General features: G+C 37.1%; 1 protein-coding gene across 2 annotated transcripts in view; it reads right to left on the bottom strand.

The window, feature by feature from the left end:
- Window positions 1-799: 799 nt before the first annotated feature.
- The window catches only part of ACAD11 (acyl-CoA dehydrogenase family member 11), a 103,682-nt gene continuing 78,766 nt past the window's right edge, over window positions 800-25,715 (bottom strand). For both annotated transcript variants that reach the window (XM_046001775.1, XM_046001776.1), the window contains 7 exons: window positions 21,352-21,418; window positions 20,417-20,502; window positions 18,320-18,391; window positions 17,266-17,420; window positions 3,569-3,685; window positions 2,606-2,715; window positions 800-1,500 (listed from right to left, as the gene is read on the bottom strand). In XM_046001775.1, coding sequence (XP_045857731.1) covers window positions 1,386-1,500; window positions 2,606-2,715; window positions 3,569-3,685; window positions 17,266-17,420; window positions 18,320-18,391; window positions 20,417-20,502; window positions 21,352-21,418 — 722 coding nt within the window. In that variant the 3' untranslated portion in view covers window positions 800-1,385. The remainder of the gene's footprint in view (window positions 1,501-2,605; window positions 2,716-3,568; window positions 3,686-17,265; window positions 17,421-18,319; window positions 18,392-20,416; window positions 20,503-21,351; window positions 21,419-25,715) is intronic.

Raw genomic sequence — 25,715 nt, 5'->3', positions numbered from 1 at the left:
TGCGTATAAAAGTAGTATTTACACTACACTCTACTAAGTGTGCAATAGCATTGTCTAAAAAAAACCAGTGTACACACCTTAATGAACAATACTTTAGGGGTGCCTGGCTGGCTTAATCAATAGAGTATGTGACTCTTTATCTCAGGGTTGAGAGTTTGAGCCCCATTTTGGGTGTAGAGATTACTTAAAAATAAAATCCTTTTTAAAATTATAAACTATAATTATATATAATTATAATTTTTAAAATTATAATTATAAACTATAATTATAAATTAAAAAAGGATTTTATTTATTTGAGAGAGAGTGAGCACAGAAGGAGAGTGAGAAGAATCAGACTCTCCAATTAGGAGGGAGCCTGACAAGGGGCTCGATACTAGGATGCTGAGATCATGTCCTGAGCTAAAGGCTGATGCTTAACTGACTGAGCCACCCAGGCACCCCTAAAAATAAAATCTTTAAAAAATACTTTATTGCTAAGAAAATATGCTAACCATCACCTGCACTTTCAGTGAGTCAATCTTTTTGCTAGTAGAGGGTCTTGCCTCAATGTTGATGGCTCCTCAATCACCAAGGTGGTGGTTGCTGAAGCCTGGCATGGCTGGGGCAATTTTTAAAAACAAGACAATGAAATTTCCTCTATGAATTGACTCTTTTCCTCATTAACTATTTCTTGATAGCAGGTGATGCTATTTGATAGCATTTTACCCACAGTAGAATTTCTTTCAAAATTGGAGTCAAACCTCTGAAATCCTGCCACTGCTTAATCAACTAAGTTTATTTCATATTCTAAATCTTTGTCATTTCAACAGTCTTCGCAGCATCTTCCCCAGGAGTCGATTCTACCTCAAGCAAGACTTTCTGTGCTCATCTGTAAGAAGCAACTCCTCATCTGTTTAAGTTTCATCACGAGATTGATAAATTCTAAAATGACTCAGTCGGTCCCTTCTCCAGAGCAAACACTGGTACTACAAAGTGCTAAATCACCCTCCAAAACCAGTGTTAAAAAAGACATCCCACCTTATTTTTTACAGAGCAATGATTCCTTGAATATTTACTTAAATGGAACAGTTCCTGGGACTCAAAAAGTCAAAATATTTTTATGCCTATGCTTCAGCTCTCCAGTATACTTATTTCTTTACAAGTCGAATGTTTTAAAAATAAAGGCTAACCACATAGGTAACAGACTGAGCAATGGCAGCTATAGAATTTCTTATTTAACTTAAACCTTTGTGACCCTTGAAATTATAAAATCCAATGATCAAACAGATGCTTAAATCTTTACTGAAAATGAGTAATTAATCCTGTGCTCAAACTGGTGTGAGACGAGAACGAGGTGCAAACGCCGAGCCTGTGAAGTGTGTGTGAACGTGAGACACGACCACCTGCTACACCTTGGACCTGATGCCTCCAGTTTGGTACTGCAGCTCCATCGCTGCGATTGCTGAGAGGTGGACTTCATCAGGCCCATCTGCTAAGCGCAGGGCTCGCGTTAGGGCATACCTGGAAAAACAAAAGGACCAGGAATGGCAGGAGTTATTGACCAGGAACATCATACTTCAACATCAGTCACTGACTCTAAGTCAAGACTATTCATTTTTGAACTCTCGCCAAGACAATAAAAAGAGTACAAAGAGAATCAAGGAAAGTAAGCCCAAGAGTGTATGAAATGCCATAGAAAGTTCTCACTTTGGGGAGAGGAATCTTAAATGGCCCAGTGCAGTGGGCTTAATCTCAGTCTTGGTTTGCTTTAAGGTTCTAGAAGTTGCTAGAACTAAGAGATATGTTAGGTAAGCCACATGGAGTGAAGCATAAATATGTAATAATTATATACTGTAAATATGTAGTACTATATATTCGTTCTTATGGTTAAAAATTGATGGGAACAACTGGTGGGACACGAGACTCTCGTCTCCAGTGTGGGAGAGAAGCTGGCAGGGGGACTGTGTAGTGAGGCACTGGAGAGTGCTCCTTGACTCTCAGCAACCAGAATCTGGACATTAGATGGTCACTGGCCTGAGGCGTCCCTGTGGAGGTGGCAAACAGTCCTAAGGACATCCCCAAGCCTGGGTCTGGGTGCCCTGTGCCATCTGTGCTTCTGTCACATCATTCCGGTTTCAGGGTGAACCCCCAATGTCATTTCCTTGCTAGCGCAGGAACCCCAATGTGGGAAAAGTTGACATCATTGAGCAAAATGATAACTGTAATCATAAGAGCAACTATTTATTGGTACCGGTACATATATTACCTCATTTAGCCTTGAATTATACTTTTAAAAATTTTTTTTTTTTTTTTAAGATTTCATTTAGTTATTTGACAGACAGAGATCACAAGTAGGCAGAGAGGCAGGCAGAGAGAGAGAGAGGAGGAAGCAGGCTCCCCGCGGAGCAGAGAGCCCGATGCGGGGCTCGATCCCAGGACCCTAGGATCATGACCTGAGCTGAAGGCAGAGGCTTTAACCCACTGAGCCACCCAGGCGCCCCGAATTATACTTTTAGTATCTTTGTTTTCTTCCGAAACAATAAGGGTCAAGGCAGCTATAGATTTTTAATTCCATTCCATTCCAAGCCCGTCAAATGTAGATGATTACTAAGTGACATCTACTTACATGTTAGCCAGAGGGTAATCCTGGGAAACACCCGCACCTCCACACACTTGGATCGCCCGGTCAATAATTTTGCAGACAGTCCGAGGGGCAGCCACTTTAATCATTGCTATCTACATAAGCAAGATAAAAAAGGAATGTTCCTTTCTTAGTACACAATCTGGCAGAATTTGATATAGTCTGTATTTTCTTTGTGAAATGAGACAAGGGAACTTTCCCACATGAATTCATCACTGAAACAGGATCTTTGATAGAAGCCAACAAAGAGATTCATTGTAATGAGGCTAATGGCCATAATTCCGTCAATACAGACATTCTGGAAAGAGATATCTCTTCCAAATCATATTTTATTACTTATGACTTGCCTTGGTTCCAAAAGGATTTAAGGCAGCTGATAAATCACATTTATCACCTTAGGGATCATTAAAATAATTCAAGAGCCTTCATTAATTAGTTTTCTCTTAGCAATTTTTATTGGTTTTTAGAATTAAACAATTACATTCTTACTCCATATAAGCCAGAAACATAAAAAGATAACAGATGAGATGCACCTTTTATGAAGCATTTATACTACGTGGTAGCAAAGTGCTGTGCACTCTGTGTCACCTTGGTCACTCTTCACTAGAACCCTAGGCCGCAGGCAACAAGGTCAGATACTTTGCCCAAGACCACATGCCAGAAAGTGACATACTGGGTATAATTCCAAGTCTATACAGTCTTGGATTTCCCTACTCCCTGGTGCTGCATCTCAAGAATGCTGAAGATATTCTACATCCTGAAAATCATTCCCTAAAACAGGCAAGTGAAAGGAAAACTAGCAAGTGACATATATTTATGATCTTGAAACCAAAATCACAGAAGTTGTTTCCAATATTCTGAGTACCATCAAGGACCACAAAACCCGAAAAGCCCAATGGGTGAAAGAAACTGAAGAAGGCTTGGCAGACAGTGGCCCAAGGGCCTTACCTCCTTCTTAGCGCCAGCGCTGCCCAGAGTGTCAATGCTGTGGGCGGCTTTCAGGGTCAACAGACGTATCTTCTCAATGGCAATGCGGCTTTCAGCAATCCAGTGAGCCACAACCTCCTGCAGGGCAGCAAAGGGCAGCAAAAAGGAGGACTGGATAAGCTGGCATGAGGTCCACATCTAACACGACCCTGTAGCTTGGTGAAACACTCTAGGCCAAGGACTGTTCCCAAGCCTTACTTTGTTGTTTAATGGCGGGGTTCATTTATTTGATATGTACCAGCCAACCACGTACTCGAGCAATGCGAAAGTTAACAATGCCAGACATTTTCTTTGCTCAGAAAGATAATTTATTTTGGATATCTTGATGTCTAAAGTCAAGATGGCTGAACTGAGCAACCGTCTTATTGCTAAAACATTCCTCCCTGGCCCTCCTGAGTGCTAATCTTATAGTCTCATTGAAACTTGGATAAATATCTGATGGTGGACTTATTTAGAGACAATTGAGATGATCCCCAGGACAATGTCACATGGGGGAAGGTACAGCAGTCCTTTGTTGTGTTATTTAGTAACAATGACCTTTGCCTTTGATGAACAGTTGTATGAACTGTACCACACGTATAGATTACTGTAACCACAATCAAGGTACAGAGTAGTTCCATCTCCTCTTTAGAGCTGCTGCCCCTTTTTAGTCATACCCTCCCCGACCTCTAAACTCTTGCAACCACTGATAGTAAGTTATCGGCTACTGTTGTTTTGCCTTTCTCAGAATGTCATGTAAATGGAATCATGTAGGATGTATTTCTTTAGAGACTGTCTTCTTTCACTCAGCATAATGCTTTTGATTGTCACGGACCAAGTTGTTCTGTGTACCAACAACTGTCCATTCCTTTTTATCATTGAGTAGTATCCCATTGTAAGGATGTACCAGTTTGTTCATCCATTCACCCACTGAAGGATATTTGGGTTGTTTCTAGTTTTTGGTGATTATTAACAGAGCTTATGTGATTATGTGCATACAGGTTTCTGTAGGACTATACTTTTCATTTTTTAAAGCAAATGCAGGGAACAGAATTACTAGATCATCTGGTAAATGCTTATAAGAAACCGTCAAACAGTTTTCCATTCCCACTGGTAGTGTATAATAGTTTCAAATGCTCTCTGAAACATTAGCACATGGTATTGTATTTTTTTTAAAATATAAGCGAGAAACATAAAAAGATAGGAGGTGAGTCATTTTATTAGTCATTTTAACAGTGCAGAGCTATTTCATGGTAGTTTAAATTTGCATTTTCCTATGACTAATGATGCTGATCACCTCTTGATGGGTTTATTTTCCGTCTATATGTTCTCTTTGGTGACATGTCTGTTCACATTATATCCCCACTTTTTAAATTGGATTGTTTTCCTACTGCTGTTTAGAGAGCTCTTTATTAAAGATACAAGTCAACTGTCACATGGACAATTTCCAAATATCTTCTCCCAGTATGTTACATTTACATTCTCTTAAGAGTAACTTTCAAAGTACAAATGTGATTAAATTTAATGATGTCTAATTTGTCAATTTTTTCTCTTATCGGTTGTGCTTCTTGATGCATGTCTTAAGAACATTTTGCTTAATCTTGTCACAAAGACTCATTCCTATTTTTTTTCCTAAAAGTTGTATAGTTTTACCTTTTACATTCAGATCTGTTGGTTTACTTGGAGTTAAATTTTGTATGAGGTGTGAGGTTTAGGACAAGTTTCATTTTTTTTGCCTATGAATGTCCAACTGTTCTACCACCATTTACTGTAGAGATTAACCTTTCCCCATTGAATGGTCTTTAATTTGTTTTGTTTTGGTTTTGGTTTTTTCATCCATTCCAATTCTCTATGATGTGATTAAATAGCGCATTTACGTTTAAAATAGTTACTGATAGATATGTTCTTATTGCCATTTTGCTAATTGTCTTCTCATTGTCTTTGTAGTTCTTTGCTCCTTCCTTCCTCTCTTGGTCTCTTTCCTTGTGATTGGTGACTTTTAAAAGTTTTCTGTTTCGCTAGGCTGCCCCTACCCAAACCTTCAGCTAAATAGGGTACACTTCTGTTGGAGGTATTTTTCAAAAAATTTTTGTCTGTGCTCACAGGCATTTTCAGTTTGTTCACCTTTTCAGCTCCAAGTCTGGAATGTATTAGGCAAAAAGAAAACCCAGGGAACTCACTACCATGTTGTTCTTTTAGCTTAGCCAGTCTCCCACCTCCTCTTCACCTATCAGAGTCTCCCAGTGTTTGTTTTATAGATAATACTCAGGTTTTTAGTTGTATTCAGCAAAAGGAATGGGGGGAAAGTGCATCTGTTTCAACTTTCTGGAAGTAGAAGTCACTGGAAATGACATTATTAATCTATATAGGCACCTATAAACTGCAATGCAGAACTCTCTGGGAATAGCTGGATTGGGGAATGGGGGTTGGAGCTGAAGCTGAAGTAGAGGCTCCCTGACTCCAGATCTGGGCCTTGGAACCCACACATTCAGACATGTGTGCAGAGCACATAATTTAACAACTTAAATGAAGTAGACCAATTTGTCAAGATTCATAAACTACCAAAACTCACTGCAGGTGAAATAGAGTATTCTACAATGTTAAAGAAGTTGAATTCACAGTTTAAAAGCTCCCAAAATAAGAATGATCAGGTCCAGATAGTATTACTGGTAAATGTTACTAAATAATTAAAGAAGAAATAACACCAATTCTATGCAATCTCTTCTACAAAGTAGAAATGGAGGAAACACTTGCCAGCTCATTTTATGAGGCCAGAATTGCCCTAATCCAAAACCAGATAAGAATAAACAAGACCAATATAGATGCAAAAACCTATGAGGAAATAAAGTCCAGCAATATATAAAAAGAATGTTATACCACAACCAAGTAAGATTTATCCCAGGAATGCAAGGTTCATTTATATTAAAAAATCAATTACTAAGAAAAATAATTATTGTAATATGCCATATTAGCCTGAAAAAGAGAAACTACATGATCATGTCAGTTGATCCAGAATAGCACTTGACAAAATTCAGCATGTATTCAAAATAAAAACTCTCAGCAAACTAGGAATAGAAAGGAACTTACTCAACCCAATGTAGAGCATCTAAAAAATTCTACAGCTAATATGCTTAATGATGAAAGACTAAGTGCTTTTCCCCCAACACTGGGAACAAAGCAAGGATGTTTACTCTAACCACTCCTATTTATCATCATTGATGGAAGTCCTAGCCAATGCAGTGAGTCAAGAGAAAGAAATTGCATATAGTTTGGGGGGGAAAAAAAAGAGGTAAAACTATCCATATTCACAGACAATGTGATTATTAGAAAATCCTTAGGATTCTACCAAACAAAACAACTTTCTTAGAACTAACAGAGTTTAGGAAAATCATGGCATACAAGATCAACACATAACATCAATTTTTTGTCTATATACTAGCATTGAACAGTTGGAAACTGAAATTTAAAAAATGCTACTTACAAGAGAATTTTTAAAAGGCACAAATCTAACAAAACATGTGTAGTATCCAAATGCTAAAAATTATAAAATTGATTAAAAAAAAAAAAGGAAACCTAAATATAGAGGAATACTGTGTTTGTGGACTGTTAGACTAATAGTACAGATGTCAGCTGTCTTCAAATTCTTCTAAAGATTTAGTGTAATTCCAATCTGAATTCCAGCAGGACATTTTTGTGGATATAAATATACCTGTCTTAATATACAAATATAAATATATACCTGCCCTAAAAATGATGTGAAATGCAAAGAAACTAAAATAACAAAAACAATTTGAAACAGAAGAAAGTTAGAGGAATCAGATCACTAACTGATCTGAAGACTGTGTGGTATTAGCAAAGGGAGAGATGATAGGTCTTTGGAATAGAAGAGATTCCAGAAATTGACTCATAAAAATATGGGTTGGGCTCTCACTCAGCGGAGTGTGCTTTTCCCTCTCCCTCTGCTGCCCCCCCGGACTCGTGCTCTCTTTCTCATGCTCTATCAGATAAATAAAATCTTTTAAAAAATACAAATATTAAAAAATAAAACAAAACTGTTGGGACACCTAGCTGGCTCAGTCGTTTGAGCATGTAACTCTCTGGGTCATGAATTCAAGCCCTACTTAAAAACAGGAGCCTTTTTAAGTAGGCTTAAAAACAACAACAAACCACACCAAGAGATAAAGAAGGGCATTATATATACATGTATATAATATATAGCACTCCGGGGTGCCTGAGTGGCTCAGTGGTTAAGCCTCTGCCTTCAGTTCAGGTCATGATCTCAGGGTCCTGGGATTGAGCCCCACATCGGGCTCTCTGCTCAGCAGGGAGCCTGCTTCCTCCTCTCTCTCTCTGCCCGCCTCTTTGCCTACTTGTAATCTCTATCTGTTAAATAAATAAATAAAATCTTTAAAAAAAATATATATATATAGCACTCCACTTACATCAATGGATAGATCATTGGGGCAGAAAGTCAACAAAGAAACAGTGTCTTTGAATGGCACATTAGATTAAATGTACTTAACATATACAGGGAACATTCCACCCCAAAACAAAGAATATACATTCTTTTCAAGTGCACATGGAACATTCTCCAGGATAGATCACATTAGGTCACAAAATAAGCCTCAACAGATTTAGGAAAATTGTAATCATATCAAGCATCTTTTCCAACCACAATGGTATAAAACTAGAAATCAATTACAACCAAAAAAAAAAAAAAAAAAAGGAAACCACAAACATGTGGAGGCTAAACAACAAGCTACTAAATAACCAATGAATTAACAAAGATATCAAAGAGGAAATTAAAAAATACATGGAGACAAAATGAAAACACAATGATTCAGTCTATGAAGTACAGTAAAAGCAGTTTAAGAAGAAAGTTTATAGTAATACAGATCTAGAAACAAAAAAAATCTCAAATAATCTAATATTACACCTAAATTAACTAGGAAAAGAACAAATAAAGACCTAAGTTAGTGGAAGTTAGGAGATAATAAAGATCACAGCAGAAATAAAATCGATAAACCATTAGCTAGACTCATTACGAAAAAAACAGAAAAGACCTAAATAAAATCAGAAATGAAAGAGAAGTAACAGTTGATACCACAGAAATTGATTAAATACAATTAATTTGAAGAGACTACTATGAACAGTTATATGCCAACAAAATGGGCATCCTATAAGAAGCGGATAAGTTCCTGGAAACATACAATCTTCCAAAAATGAGTCAGGAAGAATGATTACTGGTAATGAAATGATTCAATAATAATAAAAAATTCTCAACAAACAATAGTCTAGAACTAGATGGCTTCTCAATTCTACCAAACATTTAAAGAAGAGTTATTAACTATTCTCAAACTATTCCCAAGAATAAAAGAGGAAGGAAAGCTTTCAAATTCTTCCTACAACACCACCATTATGCTGAAATTAAAATGAGAAAGACACTACAAAACAAGAAAACTGCAGGCCAATATCCCTGATGAACAGAGATGGCAAAAATCCTCAACACCACATTCAACAGTACAATAAAGGATCATCAACCACAATCAAGTGGGATTTATTTTGGGGATGCCAGGATGGTTCAGTATTTGTAAAATCAATTAATGGGTATACCACATTAACAAAATGAAGGATAAAAATAATATGATGATCTCAATAGATGCAGAAATAGCATTTGACACAATTCAACTTCTGTTCATGATAATAACTCTCAACAATATGGGTATAGTGGGGACATACATATTATACATCAATATAATAAAGACCATAAATGACAACTCCACAGCATCATACTCAAAGGTGAAAAACCAAGAGCTTTTCCCCTAAAATCAGGAATAAGACAAGGATGTTCACTCTCACCAATTTTATTGAATATAGTGAATTAATACCCATTATTCTCAAACTATTCTAGAAGATACAAGAGGAAGGAAAACTTACAAATTCATTCTAAAGGCATTAGTACCCTGACACCAAAACCAGATAAAGACACCACAAGAACAGAGAACTACAGGCCAATATCTCTGATGGATATAGATGCAAAAATCCTCAACAAAATAGCAAACAGAACCCAATAGTACATTAAAAAAATCATTCACCATAATCAAGTGGGATTTATCCCCAGGATGCAAGGGTGATTCAATATTTGCAAAACAATCAGTGTGATACATCACATCAGTGAGAAAGGATAAAAACCATATGATCGTTTCCATAGATGCAGAAAAAGCAGATAAAGTACAACATCTATTCATGATAAAAACCCTCTGCAAGGTAGCCTCATCAAAGAAACTGAAATCTCAGCAAAGAAGTAAAAGATACAAATAAAAACCAATTACATATTTTATAGCTGAAAAATGTAATAATTTTTAAAAAGATTTAAGAGAGAGAGTGAGAGAAAGAGAGAGAGAGTGGGAGTGAGCAGACGTAGAGGCAGAGGGAGAAGCAGACTCCTTATGAGCAGGGAGCCAGACATAGGGCTGGATCCCAGGACCCTGGGACCTGAGCTGAAGGCAGATGCTTAACTGACTGAGTCACCCAGGTGTCCCTGAAAAATGTAATAGTTTAAATAAAAAGCTCAGTGGAGGGCTCAAGAGCAGAATGGTAGGGAAGAGGCACAAATCAGTCAACTGGAAGATAGGACAATAGAAATTGTCCAATCTGAACCACAGAGAAAACAGACTGAAAAATATCTTTAAAAGAATACCATCTTAGGGGGGCGCCTGGGTGGCTCCCCCCACCCAGGGGGTTAAGCCTCTGCCTTTGGCTCAGGTCATGATCCCGGGGTCCTGGGATTGAGCCCGGCATCGGGCTCTCTCAGCAGGGAGCCTGCTTCCCCCTCTCTCTCTGCCTGCCTCTCTGCCTGCTTGTGATCTCTCTCTCTCTCAAATAAAAAAAAAAAAAAAAGAATACCATCTTAGGGAACTGTGAACTAAAACAAAAGATCTAACATTCATGTCATCAGAGTCCAAGAAGTAGAGAGAGGGAAAGACTGAAAAAATACTCAAAGAAATAGCAGTGAAAACTTCCCAGATGTGGCAAGAGATAAAATGTACAGATTCAAGAGGCTGAGTAAACACAAAGCAGGATAAACTGAAGAAATTCACAAAACACATCACAATTAAACTTCTAAAAAATGACACACTGTAAATGCAGCCAGAAGAATGACATCTCACCTATAGGGGAAATATATATATGCCAGAAGGTGGCATGATATTTTTCAAGTACTAAAAGAAAAGAATTGTCAACACAGAATCCTGTACCCAGTGAGGATGTACATCAGGAATGAAGGAGAAATCAAGATGTTCTCAGATAAAGAAAAACAAACAAACAAAAATGTCACCTATAGACTCTTAAAAGAATGGCTAAAGGAATTTCCCTAAATAGAAAGAGGAGCCTTAAGAAATCAGGAAGAAAGAATGAACATAGTAAGAAAATATATAGTTAAATACAATCGGCTTTTCTTTGCTTCTTGAATTTTCTAAATTATGTTTAACAGTTGAAGTAAAAATTTTAACACTGTGATGTCATTCTAAATATATGTAGAAGAAATATTGAAGACAATTATAAATGGAGGTTAAAGCGACTTAAATTAAGGGAGATAAAGTTTCTATACTTCACTCAAACGGATAAAATGAGGACACTGGTAGACTGACAAAATACATGCATTTATACAAATATGTATATATTTATATAATGTAATACCTAGACCAATCACTAAAAGAGCTAGGGGTGCCTGGGTGGCTTAGTCATTAAGCGTTTGCCTTTGGCTCAGGTCATGATCCCAGAGTCCTGGGATTCGGCCCCACATTGGGTTTCCTGTTCGGCAGTGGGAAGTCTGCTTCTCCCTCTCCCACTCCCCCTGCTTGTGTTCTCTCTCTTGCTGTGTCTCTGGCAAATAAATAAAATCTTTAAAAAAAAAATAAAAGAGCTATACAAAAAGGTATACCCAGAAACACTATAGATGAATCAAAATGGAATTCTAAAAATGTTAAATTAATTTAAAGGAATGCAGGAAAGAGAAAACAAATGAAAACCAGAGAACATAAAACAATAAATTAAATGGCACACTTAAGTCATAACATGAATTATTACAAAGGCAAAGACTGATACAGTGGATTAAAAACAAGAACCAGGGGCACCTGGGTGGCTCAGTGGATTAAGCCGCTGCCTTCGGCTCAGGTCATGATCTCAGGGTCCTGGGATCGAGCCCCACATTGGGCTTACTGCTCAGCGAAGAGCCTGCTTCCCCCTCCCTCTCTGCCTGCCTCTCTGCCTATTTGTGATCTCTCTCTCTGTCAAATAAGTAAATAAAATCTTTAAAAAAAACAAGAACCACCTAAGTGCCAACTAGAAGAAATTCACTTCAAATATAATGATATAGCAAGCTAAAAACAAACAAACAAAAATATATAATATGCAAACATTAATCACATGAAAGAAGGACCAGCTATATTACTATCAGATGAAGCAGAACAAAAAAAATTACCAAAGACAGAGAGGGTCATTATATAATGATAAAGGGTAAATCCATCAAGAAGAAGTAGCAATCTTAAATGTGTATGCAGCAAACAATGGAGCTGCTGAATACGTAAGACAAAAGCTTACTGAAATGAAAGGAGCAGTAAACAAATCCACAATCCTAGCTGGAGCTTCAACGCCCCTCTCCCAACTACTGATAGAACAACTAAACAGAAAATCAACCAGAATACAGAGGAATTCAACAACACCAACAAGCAACAGGATCTAATAGACATTTATAGAACATTCCACCCAAAAACAGGAGAATACACATTCTTTTCCAATGTTCTCAAACAGTAAGAGAAACAATATCCTGAGCCACAAAACAAATCTCAACAAATTTGTAAGAAATTAAATAATACAGTTTGTTCTGTAACCACAATGGAATCAAACTAGAAATTAAGAACAGAGTAACAGGAAAATCTCCAAACACTTGGAAACTAAATAACAGAGTTCTTAAATAATTCATGTGTCAAAGAAGAGGCTCAAAGAAAATTGAAAAATACATTGAGCTGAATTAACATGAAAACACAATATATCACAATTTGTGGGACACAGGTAAAGCAGTACTGAGAGGGAAATTTATAGCACTAAAAAAACATACATTAAAAAGGAGGAAAAGTCTTGGGGCACCTGGGTGGCTCAGTGGGTTAAAGCCTCTGCCTTCGGCTCAGGTCATGATCCCAGGGTCCTGGTATTCAGCCGCATCAGGCTCTCTGCTCAGCAGGGAGTCTGCTTCCCTTCCTCTCTCTCTGGCTGCCTCTCTGCCTACCTGTGGTCTCTGTCTGTCAAATAAATAAATAAAATCTTTAAAAAAAAAAAAAGGAGGAAAAGTCTCAAATCAATGATGGATGCTACCACTTCAAGAACCAAAATAAATCCAAAGAGCAAAACAAACACAAAGAAGCAAAAGGAAGTATGTAATAAAGAGGAGAAATCAATAAAATAGAGAAAATCAATGAAACACATATCTTGTTAATATTATGCCGTAATATAACAACCACATTTTATAGTTTTGTATGTTAATAATTAATATATTTTATATTCTTAGAAAAGATCAGTAAAAGCAACAGACCTCTAGCAAGACTGACAAAGGAAAAAGTAGGCACAAATTACTAATGTCAAAAATGAAACAGGAGATATATCACTAAAGAATACAGAGACCAAGATAAAGAAGATGTGGTATATATACACAATGGAATACTATGCAGCCATCAAAAGAAATGAAATCTTGCCATTTGTGATGACGTGGATGGAACTAGAGGGTATCATGCTTAGTGAAATAAAGTCAATCAGAGAAAGACAACTATCATATGATCTCCGTGATATGAGGACATGGAGATGCAACATGGGGGTTAGGGGGATAGGACAAGAATAAATGAAACAAGATGGGATTGGGAGGGAGACAAACCATAAATGACTCTTAATCTCACAAAACAAACTGGGGGTTACTGGGGAGAGGTGGGGTTGGGAGAGGGGGAGGGGGTCATGGACATTGGGGAGGGTATGTGCTATGGTGAGTGCTGTGAAGTGTGTAAACCTGGTGATTCACAGACCTGTACCCCTGGGGATAAAAATACATTATATGTTTATTAAAAAAAAAAAATTGGAAGGGGAGGCGAACCATAAGAGACTATGGACTCTGAAAAACAACCTGAGGGTTTTGAAGGGTCGGGGGTGGGAGGTTGGGGGAACAGGTGGTGGGTAATAGGGAGGGCACGTATTGCATGGAGCACTGGGTGTTGTGCAAAAACAATGAATACTGTTACACTGAAAAAAATAAATTAATTAATAAGCAAAAAAAAAATAAGCAGTAAGAATTCATGTTTTATGTTTGCGTGTGTTTGGAGAAAATTTGGGAGAGTAGACACTGACTAGACTGTTAACCTTGGTTAAGTTTTTTTATTGCATCTTTGTATTCTCTACTCGGGACATGATGTTTTTATAATTTTTGAGAAGGAACTTTATAAATGCTTAAGTCTTTCGGTGTTGAAAAAAAAAAAAAGAATATAGATACCAAACCTTATCATAAAATCCTACAAGCAATCGAACATTCAGGATTGATTCCACAGTGAAACTCAGTAGATAATAACAGATACTTCTGGTTGGCCATAATGAGTTTTTTGTTGTTGTTGTTGTTTCCATTCCTCATCATAGAACTGATATTTACAGTGGAGAATAATTTGTTAAGTTTGATCAGCAGCCAATTACAGTGCTATTATTTGATCCACATTAACCTTCCACAGTCATTTTTACGCTTGGTTATATTTGCTGCAGTACATTTCTTAAATGGTGGTATTTGATCAGTTTTCCTATAACACTGATGTTCAACATAATAGCTGCTAATAACCACATGTGGCTACTGAGCATGTGAAATATGCCTGGTCTGAATTAAGATGTATCATAAATGTGAACTATACACCCAATTTAGAAAAATTAGTAGTTTTAAAAAAAGAATGTAGGGGCGCCTGGGTGGCTCAGTGGTTTAAGCCTCTGCCTTCGGCTCAGGTCATGATCTCAGGGTCCTGGGATCAAGTCCCGCATTGGGCTCTCTGCTCTGCAGACAGCCTGCTTCCTCCTCTCTCTCTCTGCCTGCCTCTCTGCCTACTTGTGACCTCTCTCTCTGTCAAATAAATAAAAAAAATATTTTAAAAAAAAAAGAATGTAAAATACCTTAATCTTTTTATATTGATTTCATTTTGAAATGATAACATTTTGAATATACTGGATTAAATAAAATAGATTACAAAAACCAATTTCATCATTCCTTTTACTTTTAAAAAATGTAGCTATTAGAAATTTTTTAATTTAACTAATCCAAAGCTTTTTTTTTTAATGTTCAGTTACTAGAACATATTCCTATTGGATGACTCTAGAGGTTGAACCAAGGCTCTAAATTAACAACTTCAAACAAGTCCCAGCAGTAAGTATCTTTTTGATAACTATAAAGCTGGGTGATTTTAATTTCATGAACAGATCACAGATACATTTATTTTTTAGCTTTCAAATAAAAGAATAAAAGAAAGTGTTCTCAGTTGGGTCTCTACTGACTCTTGGTTTGCTGAAAAGCATTCAGTGGGCAGAAACTGAGTGCTCTAAGGAGGTGCCAGATTAATTTACTAAGACATTATTTTGATACAGAACTTTTTGCTTTAATGCCTGAAATGATTTAGAAGGCAGCTGGAAAAGAGTCTCCGAATTCAGGGAAATGGAATGTTACATACATAAACTGAAAAAAAAAAAAAATCTGGCTCATATTTTTGTTTACGACATGTCTCCACATATCTTTTGCTTCTGCCAGATCATTTTCTTTGTGCCAAATGCAAGAAGTTTCCAGTGAAGGGAGGCATGTTTTTGAAAAGCTCAGGCTTGTTCTGCTTGATACATTAACTTACAAAAAGCAGGAGGGAAATTTCCCTCTGGTATAGTGGTAAAAACATCTCTCATGAAACTTAAGGAGAGTGATTTTATGTGTTCAGGATGTCTCTGCATCTCTCCCTGTCCTCCCTGCATCCTGCTCCAGGGTTTGGGTGGCGATCTTGAAAAGAGAAAAGTATAGGAAGTGAAACTGATGCCATGAGCAACTCTTTAGTTCCTACTCAGAGCAGCATGGAGTTGTATCCATGGTCCCAAAACTTCATACCTTATTTTACTTCCTCCCACAGTGTCCATCCAACAGCTGAACTCCTTGTCCTTGCCATATACTAAAGGGGTTCCCCACAAATTATCTCTAGGTGTGCACCATAAAATAGGTTGTATTTTTCCATAAGAACAGTGTTATAACTAAATCACAGATATGCTGAATAATATTTCACAAAAAGAAAATACAGTCTATAGGAATTTAAGATAAAGAGTATACTGTGAAATTTTAAAAGATGCTCACAAATGTGCAAGGGAACCAATGTACTAAAATGTACATGTCCAGCAAACACAAATACAATTTTATCAGCCTACGTTTGACCTAACACTAAAATGTTAGCAATCCTAAATACTGAATATTTAAGAATAATTTTTCTTGCCTTCTTAAAAGAAGGGCTTTTGGGAGATGATTTGAATATCCCACTTATAAAGTTTCCCAAAGAAGTCAGAATGTCTGCTTCTTTTCCCTCTTGATAAATATTCTCTAATTTTGATTATATTGGGCACATGTAACTCTATTGTTTATTGTGCTTTGTAAAGAACAGACTCCATAGTACATAACTTATAGATGGGAATAAAAAAAATCATGAACATCCCACCAAATATTGGTCCCATTTCTACTTGCATTTCTCCAGTAACAGGGAACTCACTTCCTACAGAAGGAGGCCATTCCATTTTTTTAGATCTCTCTCCTCTCACTGAGTTGTAGGTTATTTTCCTATATTTCCTCACTTATTACTAATTCCCTTCAGAAAGCCAAAGAACAAGGCAAATCCTTCTTCTTTATGCCAGCCCTCTCAGATCCACAGAGAATGCTAATGTACCAGGTTCTCTAGAGAACAAGAGTCTGAGAAAGTTGAAGGAACTGTCCATACTCTTTGTGCTGTGCTGAAGTATGTTGGGAATTATTTAATCTTTCACACAGTTAAAGATCTCTCATTAGGGGCGCCTGGGTGGCTCAGTGGGTTAAAGCCTCTCCCTTTGGCTCGGGTCATGATCTCAGGGTCTTGGGATCGAGCCTCACATCGGGCTCTCTGCTCCACGGGGAGCCTGCTTCCTCCTCTCTCTCTGCCTGCCTCTCTGCCTACTTGTGATTTCTCTCTGTCAAATAAATAAAATATAGGGGCGCCTGGGTGGCTCAGTGGATTAAGCCACTGCCTTCGGCACAGGTCATGATCTCAGGGTCCTGGGATCGAGCCCCGCGTTGGGCTCTCTGCTCCACAGGGAGCCTGCTTCCTCCTCTCTCTCTGCCTGTCTCTCTGCCTACTTGTGATCTCTCTCTCTCTCTCTGTCAAATTAAAAAAAATAAATAAATAAATAAAATAAATAAATAAATAAATAAAATATAAAAAAAATAAATAAAGATCTCTCATTAGACTATATTTAAGTACAGAAAAATACACTTTGTGGGAAAAAAGCATCTTTTTTATGTAGAGGAAATCTCCCTAAAATCAATAATGCTGTTTCGTTACAAGGTCAGTAAGTGCATGGGGCTATAGTAAATTCAAATAAATGATCATCCTTACATGTGAAAACAGTTTCTTCTTAAAGGCCATCCTCTGTGTTGCCCGTTCACACATAATCTGCAAAGCGCGTTCTGCCACCCCTACTGTTCTCATACAGTGATGGATTCTGCCTGGTCCAAGGCGGCCTTGGGCAATTTCAAATCCCCTACCTTCACCTGTAAGAAAGAAAGGAGAACATGAAAGTGGCCACAGCCCACTTATTTTGTTATTTACACAAATCTTGACAAAACGATGAACTGGCCCTCAATGAGAATTGTGGCATTCTGGTAGGAAAAAAGTCAGCTCTGTAATAATGCTCATTATTTATGGAACTTTTGATTTCTATGTTTTTTAAACTACCACTGTTAAACATTTTAATCCAATTCAGGAGCTGTCTCTTGAGTACCAACTATGCATATATTTTTTAAGTGCCACAGTGGTTACAAAGGTAGATAAGACACAGTCCCTACACTAGGGAGTTCAGAATCCAGAAGCAGGGGCAAGGATGCTAGGGATAAGGGATATGGAGGAGAACAAAGAAAGGCAAAGGAGAGAGAGATTGTCTCCTGAGGGTCTGGCGGCAGCAGGGGCTTGTTAAGTGGATGGGGTGAAGAACACAAAACCATTCTGAAAGAATGGCCATTTGAGATATTCTCTGAAGGTTGGATAGGATTTTAGTAAGCAAGAGGATGAGGTCATTCCAGGCATTCAATATGCAAAGTTATTTATGCTTCTAATGTGTTTATATATAAGACTTGAATTCAGAAAGAACATTGAGGTTTTCTTAGAACAAGTGGAAACCTGAAAGTCATGTTTTAGGAAAAAGTATGTTGCTCTGAATTGTATGTTTTTTGTACTTAGCTATGTTTTCAATTGATGTGATATATAAAACCACATCAAACACTTAAATATTATTCCATGTAAAAAAAAAATCCACCATGAAAAATTTTGCCTTATAAATGGAGTAGGAGGGAAAAGTATCTAAATCAAGGTATATTTCTTATCTTTTTCAGATTTAGACCTGAAAATATTTTAGTACAAAATACTGGAGAATCATTTTTCCAATTTATCTCACCTAGTATTAAATTTGTGGCAGGAACTCTTACTTGATTAAAATGAATCTCAAAATGTCCTCCATGGAAATTATCTATAAAATAGAAAATATAATTTCAAAGAGCGAAATGAGTTGGCCAAAATAATATTCATATATAATTAATAATTACTCAAAGAAATTACTCAGAAGTGGGACTAAAGAGCCTTATATGTCAGATATTCCTACGTAGACCTCAAGCTCTGAACCCTTAGCACTCCATACCATAGAAAACTCATCAACTGTTCCACTTAGACGAGATTTTAGAAATCATTTGATCTGGAGTTTCAAATTCATTTTCTGAAGTTGCAGAGTTACTAAAATGGAAGGTGGCTTCACAGACCCAATCAGATTATCTTACTATTATTTTATTATTGCTCCTTCTTTGAGACTTCTAATATATGGGTTTCCATAGAAAATTTTGCTTGGAAAGAGAAAAAGCTTCCAATGGTTTAAAAATAAAAAGCGAGTAATGTAATTCAAGTTTCTTATTTTATCACCGTGTAAATCAATGCCTGAAGAGGCAAAGAGCCTCCTGAAAGGGACAGAGCAGGCTCAGTATTCAAAACAAAGCAGTGACTGGACTTTGAGGTATGTTTACTCCCAGTCCAGGCTTGTTCCCTATGTTTGTCTCTTGGAAATGCTAGCATTTGATGGAGACTGGGAACATTTCTGTCTTTACATCATACCGCCTACCCCTCCTCCTGCTCCCCACCCACCCTTCATCAAGTTCTGGAGATAATCTCATGCAAATTCCACACCCTTTTCCTGTCAGAATAAACATTAATAATTGATCTTCTCCACAATTCTTTCTTTTGGCCTTGGGCATGGGAGTTGGAGAGGTGCTGGTGAATTTGTCTCACTGAAAATTCAAATACAGGTTCTGCAATAGAGGTGATTTCCAGGCAATTTAAATTATAAATCCATTTTGGGGGTCTTCAGGCCATTGCTCTGCAACTCAATAAATCCCCATGCACAATTTCCTCTAGTGAGCTTGTCCATCACCATCTTGCAAACTATGCTTAGTCTTTGGTATATTCTACAGCTGCATCCTATGGAAGGTGATGTCAAATATTCTGTAAACCTCCAAGTCTTACATCTGCTATTGAACATTTTTATTAGCCATATTCAACAATAAAGAGAAAGCCAGGGTCACCACAGATCATATCGATCAGGCTCAATAAACTTTTCCATAGCATTTACCTGCTGATTTGCTGTAATTTAGTTATTTACGTGTTTGTAGTTATTGCTACTGTCTCCTTCCCCTAGCATGTAAACTCCATGAGGACACAGATTCTAGCCTATTATGTTCACTGATGTATTCCAAGAACCTAGAACAGTGGTCAGGCCTCAATAAATTATTGCTGAGTGAATGACCCGAGCAGCAAGGGAACAATGAACAATGAGCCTGAGGTAGGTAGCAGGAAACAAAAGTATCCTTGCTTTTTAGAAATTCCACCCAAAGAACAGAAGGAAGGAAAAGTTTTGCATTCAAATCAGTCAAAATTCATTGCTTATTAATAGTTTTTGTAGTTTGATTGGTTAACAGAGCTAAACTTGAAGACAAAAGTGAATTTTATGGGGGTGCCTGGGTGGCTCAGTTGGTTAAGCATCCATCTCTTGATTTTGGCTGGGGTCATGATCTCAGGGTCATGATCTCAAGCACGCACTGGGCCTGGAGCCTATTTAAGATTCCCTCTCTCCCTCTGTCCCTCACCCCCATTCTTGCTCTCTCTCTCTCAAAAAAATGAATTTTATCATGGATTACTTAGATTTAATTTTTCTAAGTCTGTTTCATTATAGCATTCTCCAGGATAACAGAAGCATCAGTCTTAGTTGATGTTCCTTGAATACAATCTACCCGTTCCAAAAAGGAAACCAAATGAAGTCCAGTGCTGCATCACTTCTCTCCCTGTGCTTTCTTCTGAGTTCCACCAGCATTTATATGAAGATAGTCATCAGCACCAAAGGACTTCGACGAATACATCTCCTACATTATAATGCTATCTGTTCCCTTAAGTGTTACTGCATATTTCAGTCGTCCTGCTTGCTAATTCATGCTCATATTGGTTGAGTACTTACCCATGTAGCCAAACACTGACAAAGGCCTTATTATTTCTACTCCAGGTGTGTGGATAGGGACAAGAACCATGCTGTGTTGTTTGTATCTAGTTAAAGAAAAACAGATGTTAGGGAAAGTGTGCTAAGTGGAAAAATAAAACAGATACTAGGTGGAGTTGCAATTGTCATTTTTGTTGTGATTATGTAATCATGTAAGCAATGATGTCTGGAATGGGAATTGTGTAAAAGACATACATCAAGCAGAGTTGGATGTTTGCTGTGATCTGGAACAGTAACAATGATTTGAAAATAAGTTAGTTATTTGAGGATTCTCGTTGCTCAGCAATGGAAACTGGGAACTGATACACAATATCAAATGTTGCAAGACTCTATCAGCTTTGGTCTATATATCTAATCACTTAATTACTTATAGATAGTTCTGAAAATTTTTATGTATTTTATAATCTGATCCAAACAGTTTTGAGGATTCAGCAACACTTTTTAATGCAGGAAATTCCACAGTGAAGAATGTAGAGCAACACTTCCTGAAATGCTTCTTAAATATTATCTTATAGTGAAATAACTATGAAATACAAATGTGACATAAAATATAAATATATATATAAAATATATGAAATATATTTTATATTATTATGATTTGTAGGTCCAAATGGTATATTTAAATATATATATATTATTTTAGAGTGGGAGGGAGAGACAGAGGTGGTAGGGGCAGAAGGAGAGAATCTTAAGCAGGCTCCATGCCCAGTGCAGAGCCTGACACAGGGCTCAGTCTCACAACCTTGAGATCATGACCTGAGTGGAAATCAAGAGTTGGACACTTAACTGAGCCACCCAGGTACCCCGACCAAATGGCAAATTTTAAGTAAATTATGTGGATAGAAAGCACAATTCTTATTCCCAAATAGATTTCTCAATCACAATTATTTTATTACCTGGTTGCAGGGGCATTTTTAGTTCTTCCCAAAACAATAGCAATTGTGCACTTTGGATTTCCAGCACCTAAAGAAAGCCAGGGGGAAAATGAGCAGAATACATCATAAAAAGAAATTTTTAGTCTGACATTTTACCCTAGAAGTTCTAATCCTTCCAAGTTTATCTTGCAAAAAAATAGGAAGAAAACCCTTAATTCATTAAAAAATGTTTATGTGCAAAACTGTCCAGGCAAAGCGAAGAGTGGACTCCATCAATGAGAGCTGCAAAAGTAACCAGAAATCGAAGCCATGAAACAGAAACAGGTGCAACCCTTAAGACAGAACGACAGCTCTCTCATTCACACTATTTCAGCATGTTAAAAAGGTTGTGAAATTCTTCTAGCGTATTTCCTCCTGTTTAGATCTCCTATTTTCTGACATATGAACAACAAAGTATTAAATCTCATATGGATTAACTATCCAGCCAGTGGCTGAGAAAGACCTCATTTCCCCCACCATGGAGTTGGGTGAAGGTGAGTTGGTCTGAGGATCTCAGTACCTATCCTGACTATACTATTTGGTCAAGACATACTAAGGAGTAGCTAAGGGTGATTTACCTGGAGTTGTCTACATATATAAGGCTCTGATTCCACTGTCAATAAGCCTAGGTTCTCATTTTTTAATTTATTAAAGGTCAGGAATTTGAAATCTAAAGTTCTTTCCATTTTAATGCAAACTTTTATTTTATCACAGTTCACAGCTCTATGGTAATTTCCCAAAGGGGTCTTCTTACAAAAACTACATTTCTTTTTCACCAGTTAAGTCTAAACACTGTCCCTCAGGGAAACTACCATTTAATTGGCTTTCTAATTACAAGGCTACACGCCATAAGATCAGACTAAGTTAAACACATCTGTATCTGTACAAAACCTTTAAACAAATTGTCAGATTCTTTTTTTTAACTTTTTCTAAAAAATGGTTTTAAGAGATCTAAAATCATTTGACCATTCAATGAGAAATATTGGGAATTATGTCAAATATAGCAATGCCCCCTTATCCACAAGGGAGATATGTTCCAAGATCACCAATGGATGCCTGAGACTGCAATTGGACCAAACCCTATGTATGCTGCTTTTTCCCATACATACACACAATGTGATAAAGTTTAATTTTTAACTTAGACATAGTAAGGGATTAACAACAACTAATAAAATAGAACAATTATAAAAATATACTGTAATAAAAGGTTGTGAATGTTGCTGATTAGGCAAGAAACAGAGACCATGGCAAACAGAGATAAAGAAACGGAGGATAATAGTCAAGAGTAAAGGTAGAGAGAAGGGGTTTAGTTTAAACCCCAGGACTCACATATGAAATTTTAAAATTCCTTATAGTTGAATCTCTGGCTCTCTGTAAGAAGCAAATGAAACAGAACGTACAGTCATAACTGTACTCTTATTGTGTTTTTGGTCTATCTGAGGAGATACTAAACTAAATAAACAGAAAACTATACAGTAGAAACTAATCTAGAATTTGCTAGAGCTCAGAATGGAAACCGAATTGGTAGCTTGCTTATTTATTTATTTATTTATTTAGCATGCACATGACAAGGGGGAGGGGCAGAGGAAGAGGGAGAGTGAAAAAAATTCCAAGCAGGCATTGCATTGAGTGAGGAGCCCTACTTGAAGCTTGATCCCATGACCCTTAGATCATGACCTGAGCCGAAATCAAGAGTTGGACATTCAACCAACTGAACAACCCATGCTCCCCTTGGTAGCTTTTCTAAAACCAACTTGGAGAGATTCACAATTGCAGAAGTTTGTTTGTCCCCCATTACTCCTGAGATTCCATTGAAATAAATATTAAGGTCTGTTCAGTTTTTCTATTTCTTCTTGGTTCAGTTTTGGTAGTTTATATGTCTCTAGGAATGCATCCATTTCTTCCAGGTTGTCAAATTTGCTGGTGTATTAGTTGCTCATAATATGTTCTTATAATTGTTTGTATTTCTTTGGTGTTTGTTGTGATCTCTCCTCTTTTATTCATGATGTTATTAATCTGGGTCCTTTTTCTTTTCTTTTTGATAAGTCTGGCCAAGGGCTTTATCAATCTTAATAATTGTTTCGAAGAACCAGTTCCTAGTTTCGTTGATCTGTTCTACCGTTCTTTTGGTTCCTATTTCATTGATTTCAACTCTGATCTTTATGATTTCTGCTGGGTTTAGGCTTTATTTTCTGTTCTTTCTCCAGCTCCTTTAGGTGTAGGGTTAGGTTGTGTATTTGAGACCTTTCTTGTTTCTTGAGAAAGGCTTGTATCGTTATATACTTTCCTCTCGGGACTGCCTTTGCTACATCCCAAAGATTTTGAACAGTTGTGTTTTCATTTTTATTTGTTTCCAAGAATTTTTAAAAATTCTTCTTTAATATTCTGGTTGACTCATTCATTCCTTAGTAGGATGCTCTTTAGCCTCCATGTATTTGAGTTCTTTCCAACTTTCCTCTTGTGGCTGAGTACTAGTTTTAAAGCATTGTCATCTGAAAATATGCAGGGAATGATCCCAGTCTTTTGGTACTGGCTGAGACCTGATCTATGACCCAGGATGTGATCTATTCTGGGGAATGTGTACTCTGTTGCTTTGGGATGGAATGTTCTGAATATATCTGTGATGTCCATCTGTTCCAATGTGTCATTTAAAGCCTTTCTTTGTTGATCTTTTGCTTAGATGATCTATTCAGTGAGGGAGGTGTTAAAGTCCCTTACTATTTATTCTATTATTATTGATGTGTTTCATTGATTTTGTTATTAATTGGTTTATATAATTGGCGGCTCCCATATTAGGGGAATAGATATTTACAATCGTTAGACCTTCTTATTGGACAGACCCTTTAAGTATGAAACAGTGTCCTTCTTCATATCTTATTTAGTCTTTGGCTTAAAATCTAATTTGTCTAAGGATTGCCACCTCAGCTTTCTTTTGATGTCCATTAGTATGGTAAACTGTTTTCCACCCCCTCATGTTAAATCTGGAGGTGTCTTTGGGTCTAAAATGAGTTTCTTGCAGATAGCATATCAATGGCTCTTATTTTCTTATCCATTCTGATACCGTGTGTCTTCTGATTGGCATTTAGCCCATTTACATTCATGGTAACTACTGAAAGATATGTAGTTAGTGCCATTGTATTGCCTGTAAGGTAACTATTCCTGATTGTTGTCTCAGTTCCTTTCTGGTCTGTTACTTTTAGGCTCTCTCTATAACCAGTAAGAAGACTGAAGCAGTCAACAAAAATCTCCCAACAAATAAGAGCCCAGGCCAGACAGCTTCTCAGGAGAATTCTACCAAACATTTAAAGAAGAATTAACACCTATTCTCCTAAACGGTTCTAAAAATTTGAAATGGAAGGAAAACTTCCAAACTCATTTTATGAGGCCAGCATTACCTTGATCCCAAAAGCAGACAAAGACCCCATCAGAAAGAAGAATTACAGACCAATATCCCTGATGAACATGGATGCAAAAATTCTCACCAAAATACTAGCCAATAGGATCCAACAGTACATTAAGAGGATTATACAACACGACAAAGTGGGATTTATTCCAGGCAAGGTTGGTTCAACATCCACAAATCAATCCATGTGGTACAATATATTAGTAAAAGAAAGAATAAGAACCACATGATACTCTCAATAGATGCTGAAAAAGCATCTAACAAAGTACAACATCCTTTCTTGACCAAAACTCTTCAAAGTGTTTTGAAGGGAGAGGGTTTTGAAGGGAAAGGAATAGAGGGTCCATATCTTAATATCATAATCACAGACCTGTATCCCTGAAACAAATAATACATTATATGGTGAAATAAATAAATAAATGAATAAATAAATAATGAAGTCATAATCATAACAGAAAAGGAAGTGAGAAAGTGAGACGTAGGACTGGGGATGTTGGTAGTCACCAACAAATGAAAGATTTCAATAGATATCTAGGAAGCAGATGAGGCAAGCTGATCAATGAAACGGGCAGTGAAGTCAGAGTCTTGAAAATGAGGTAAGAAACTGCAAAGGGAGAGGGTTCTGGTCCCAGAGTCAGAAGGTATAACTGAGAAGCAAGGCTACCAAAGATGAATTAATTCAAGATTTTTAGGTGGCACTCCCATAGGCAGGTATGTGACACGTAGCCTGAAAAAGAAAAGTATGTAGCATGTTACCAAAAAAAACCAAACAAACAAACAAAAAAACCAAAAACTGAATAAAGTTATTTTGAGCTTGGAGTCTGTGGCTTTATAACTAGCTTCCTATCAGTAACTCTAAACTGAATCCCAGGCCTCCTCCACCAAAAGTTTCGTTATATAATTTCCACCTATGAAGGAAACATGGCTGGGAAAGAGCTCTGTG

The sequence above is a fragment of the Meles meles genome, chromosome 4, assembly GCF_922984935.1.
Source record: "Meles meles chromosome 4, mMelMel3.1 paternal haplotype, whole genome shotgun sequence".
NCBI lineage: Eukaryota > Metazoa > Chordata > Mammalia > Carnivora > Mustelidae > Meles > Meles meles.
This window is presented reverse-complemented; position numbering and strand designations above follow the sequence as displayed.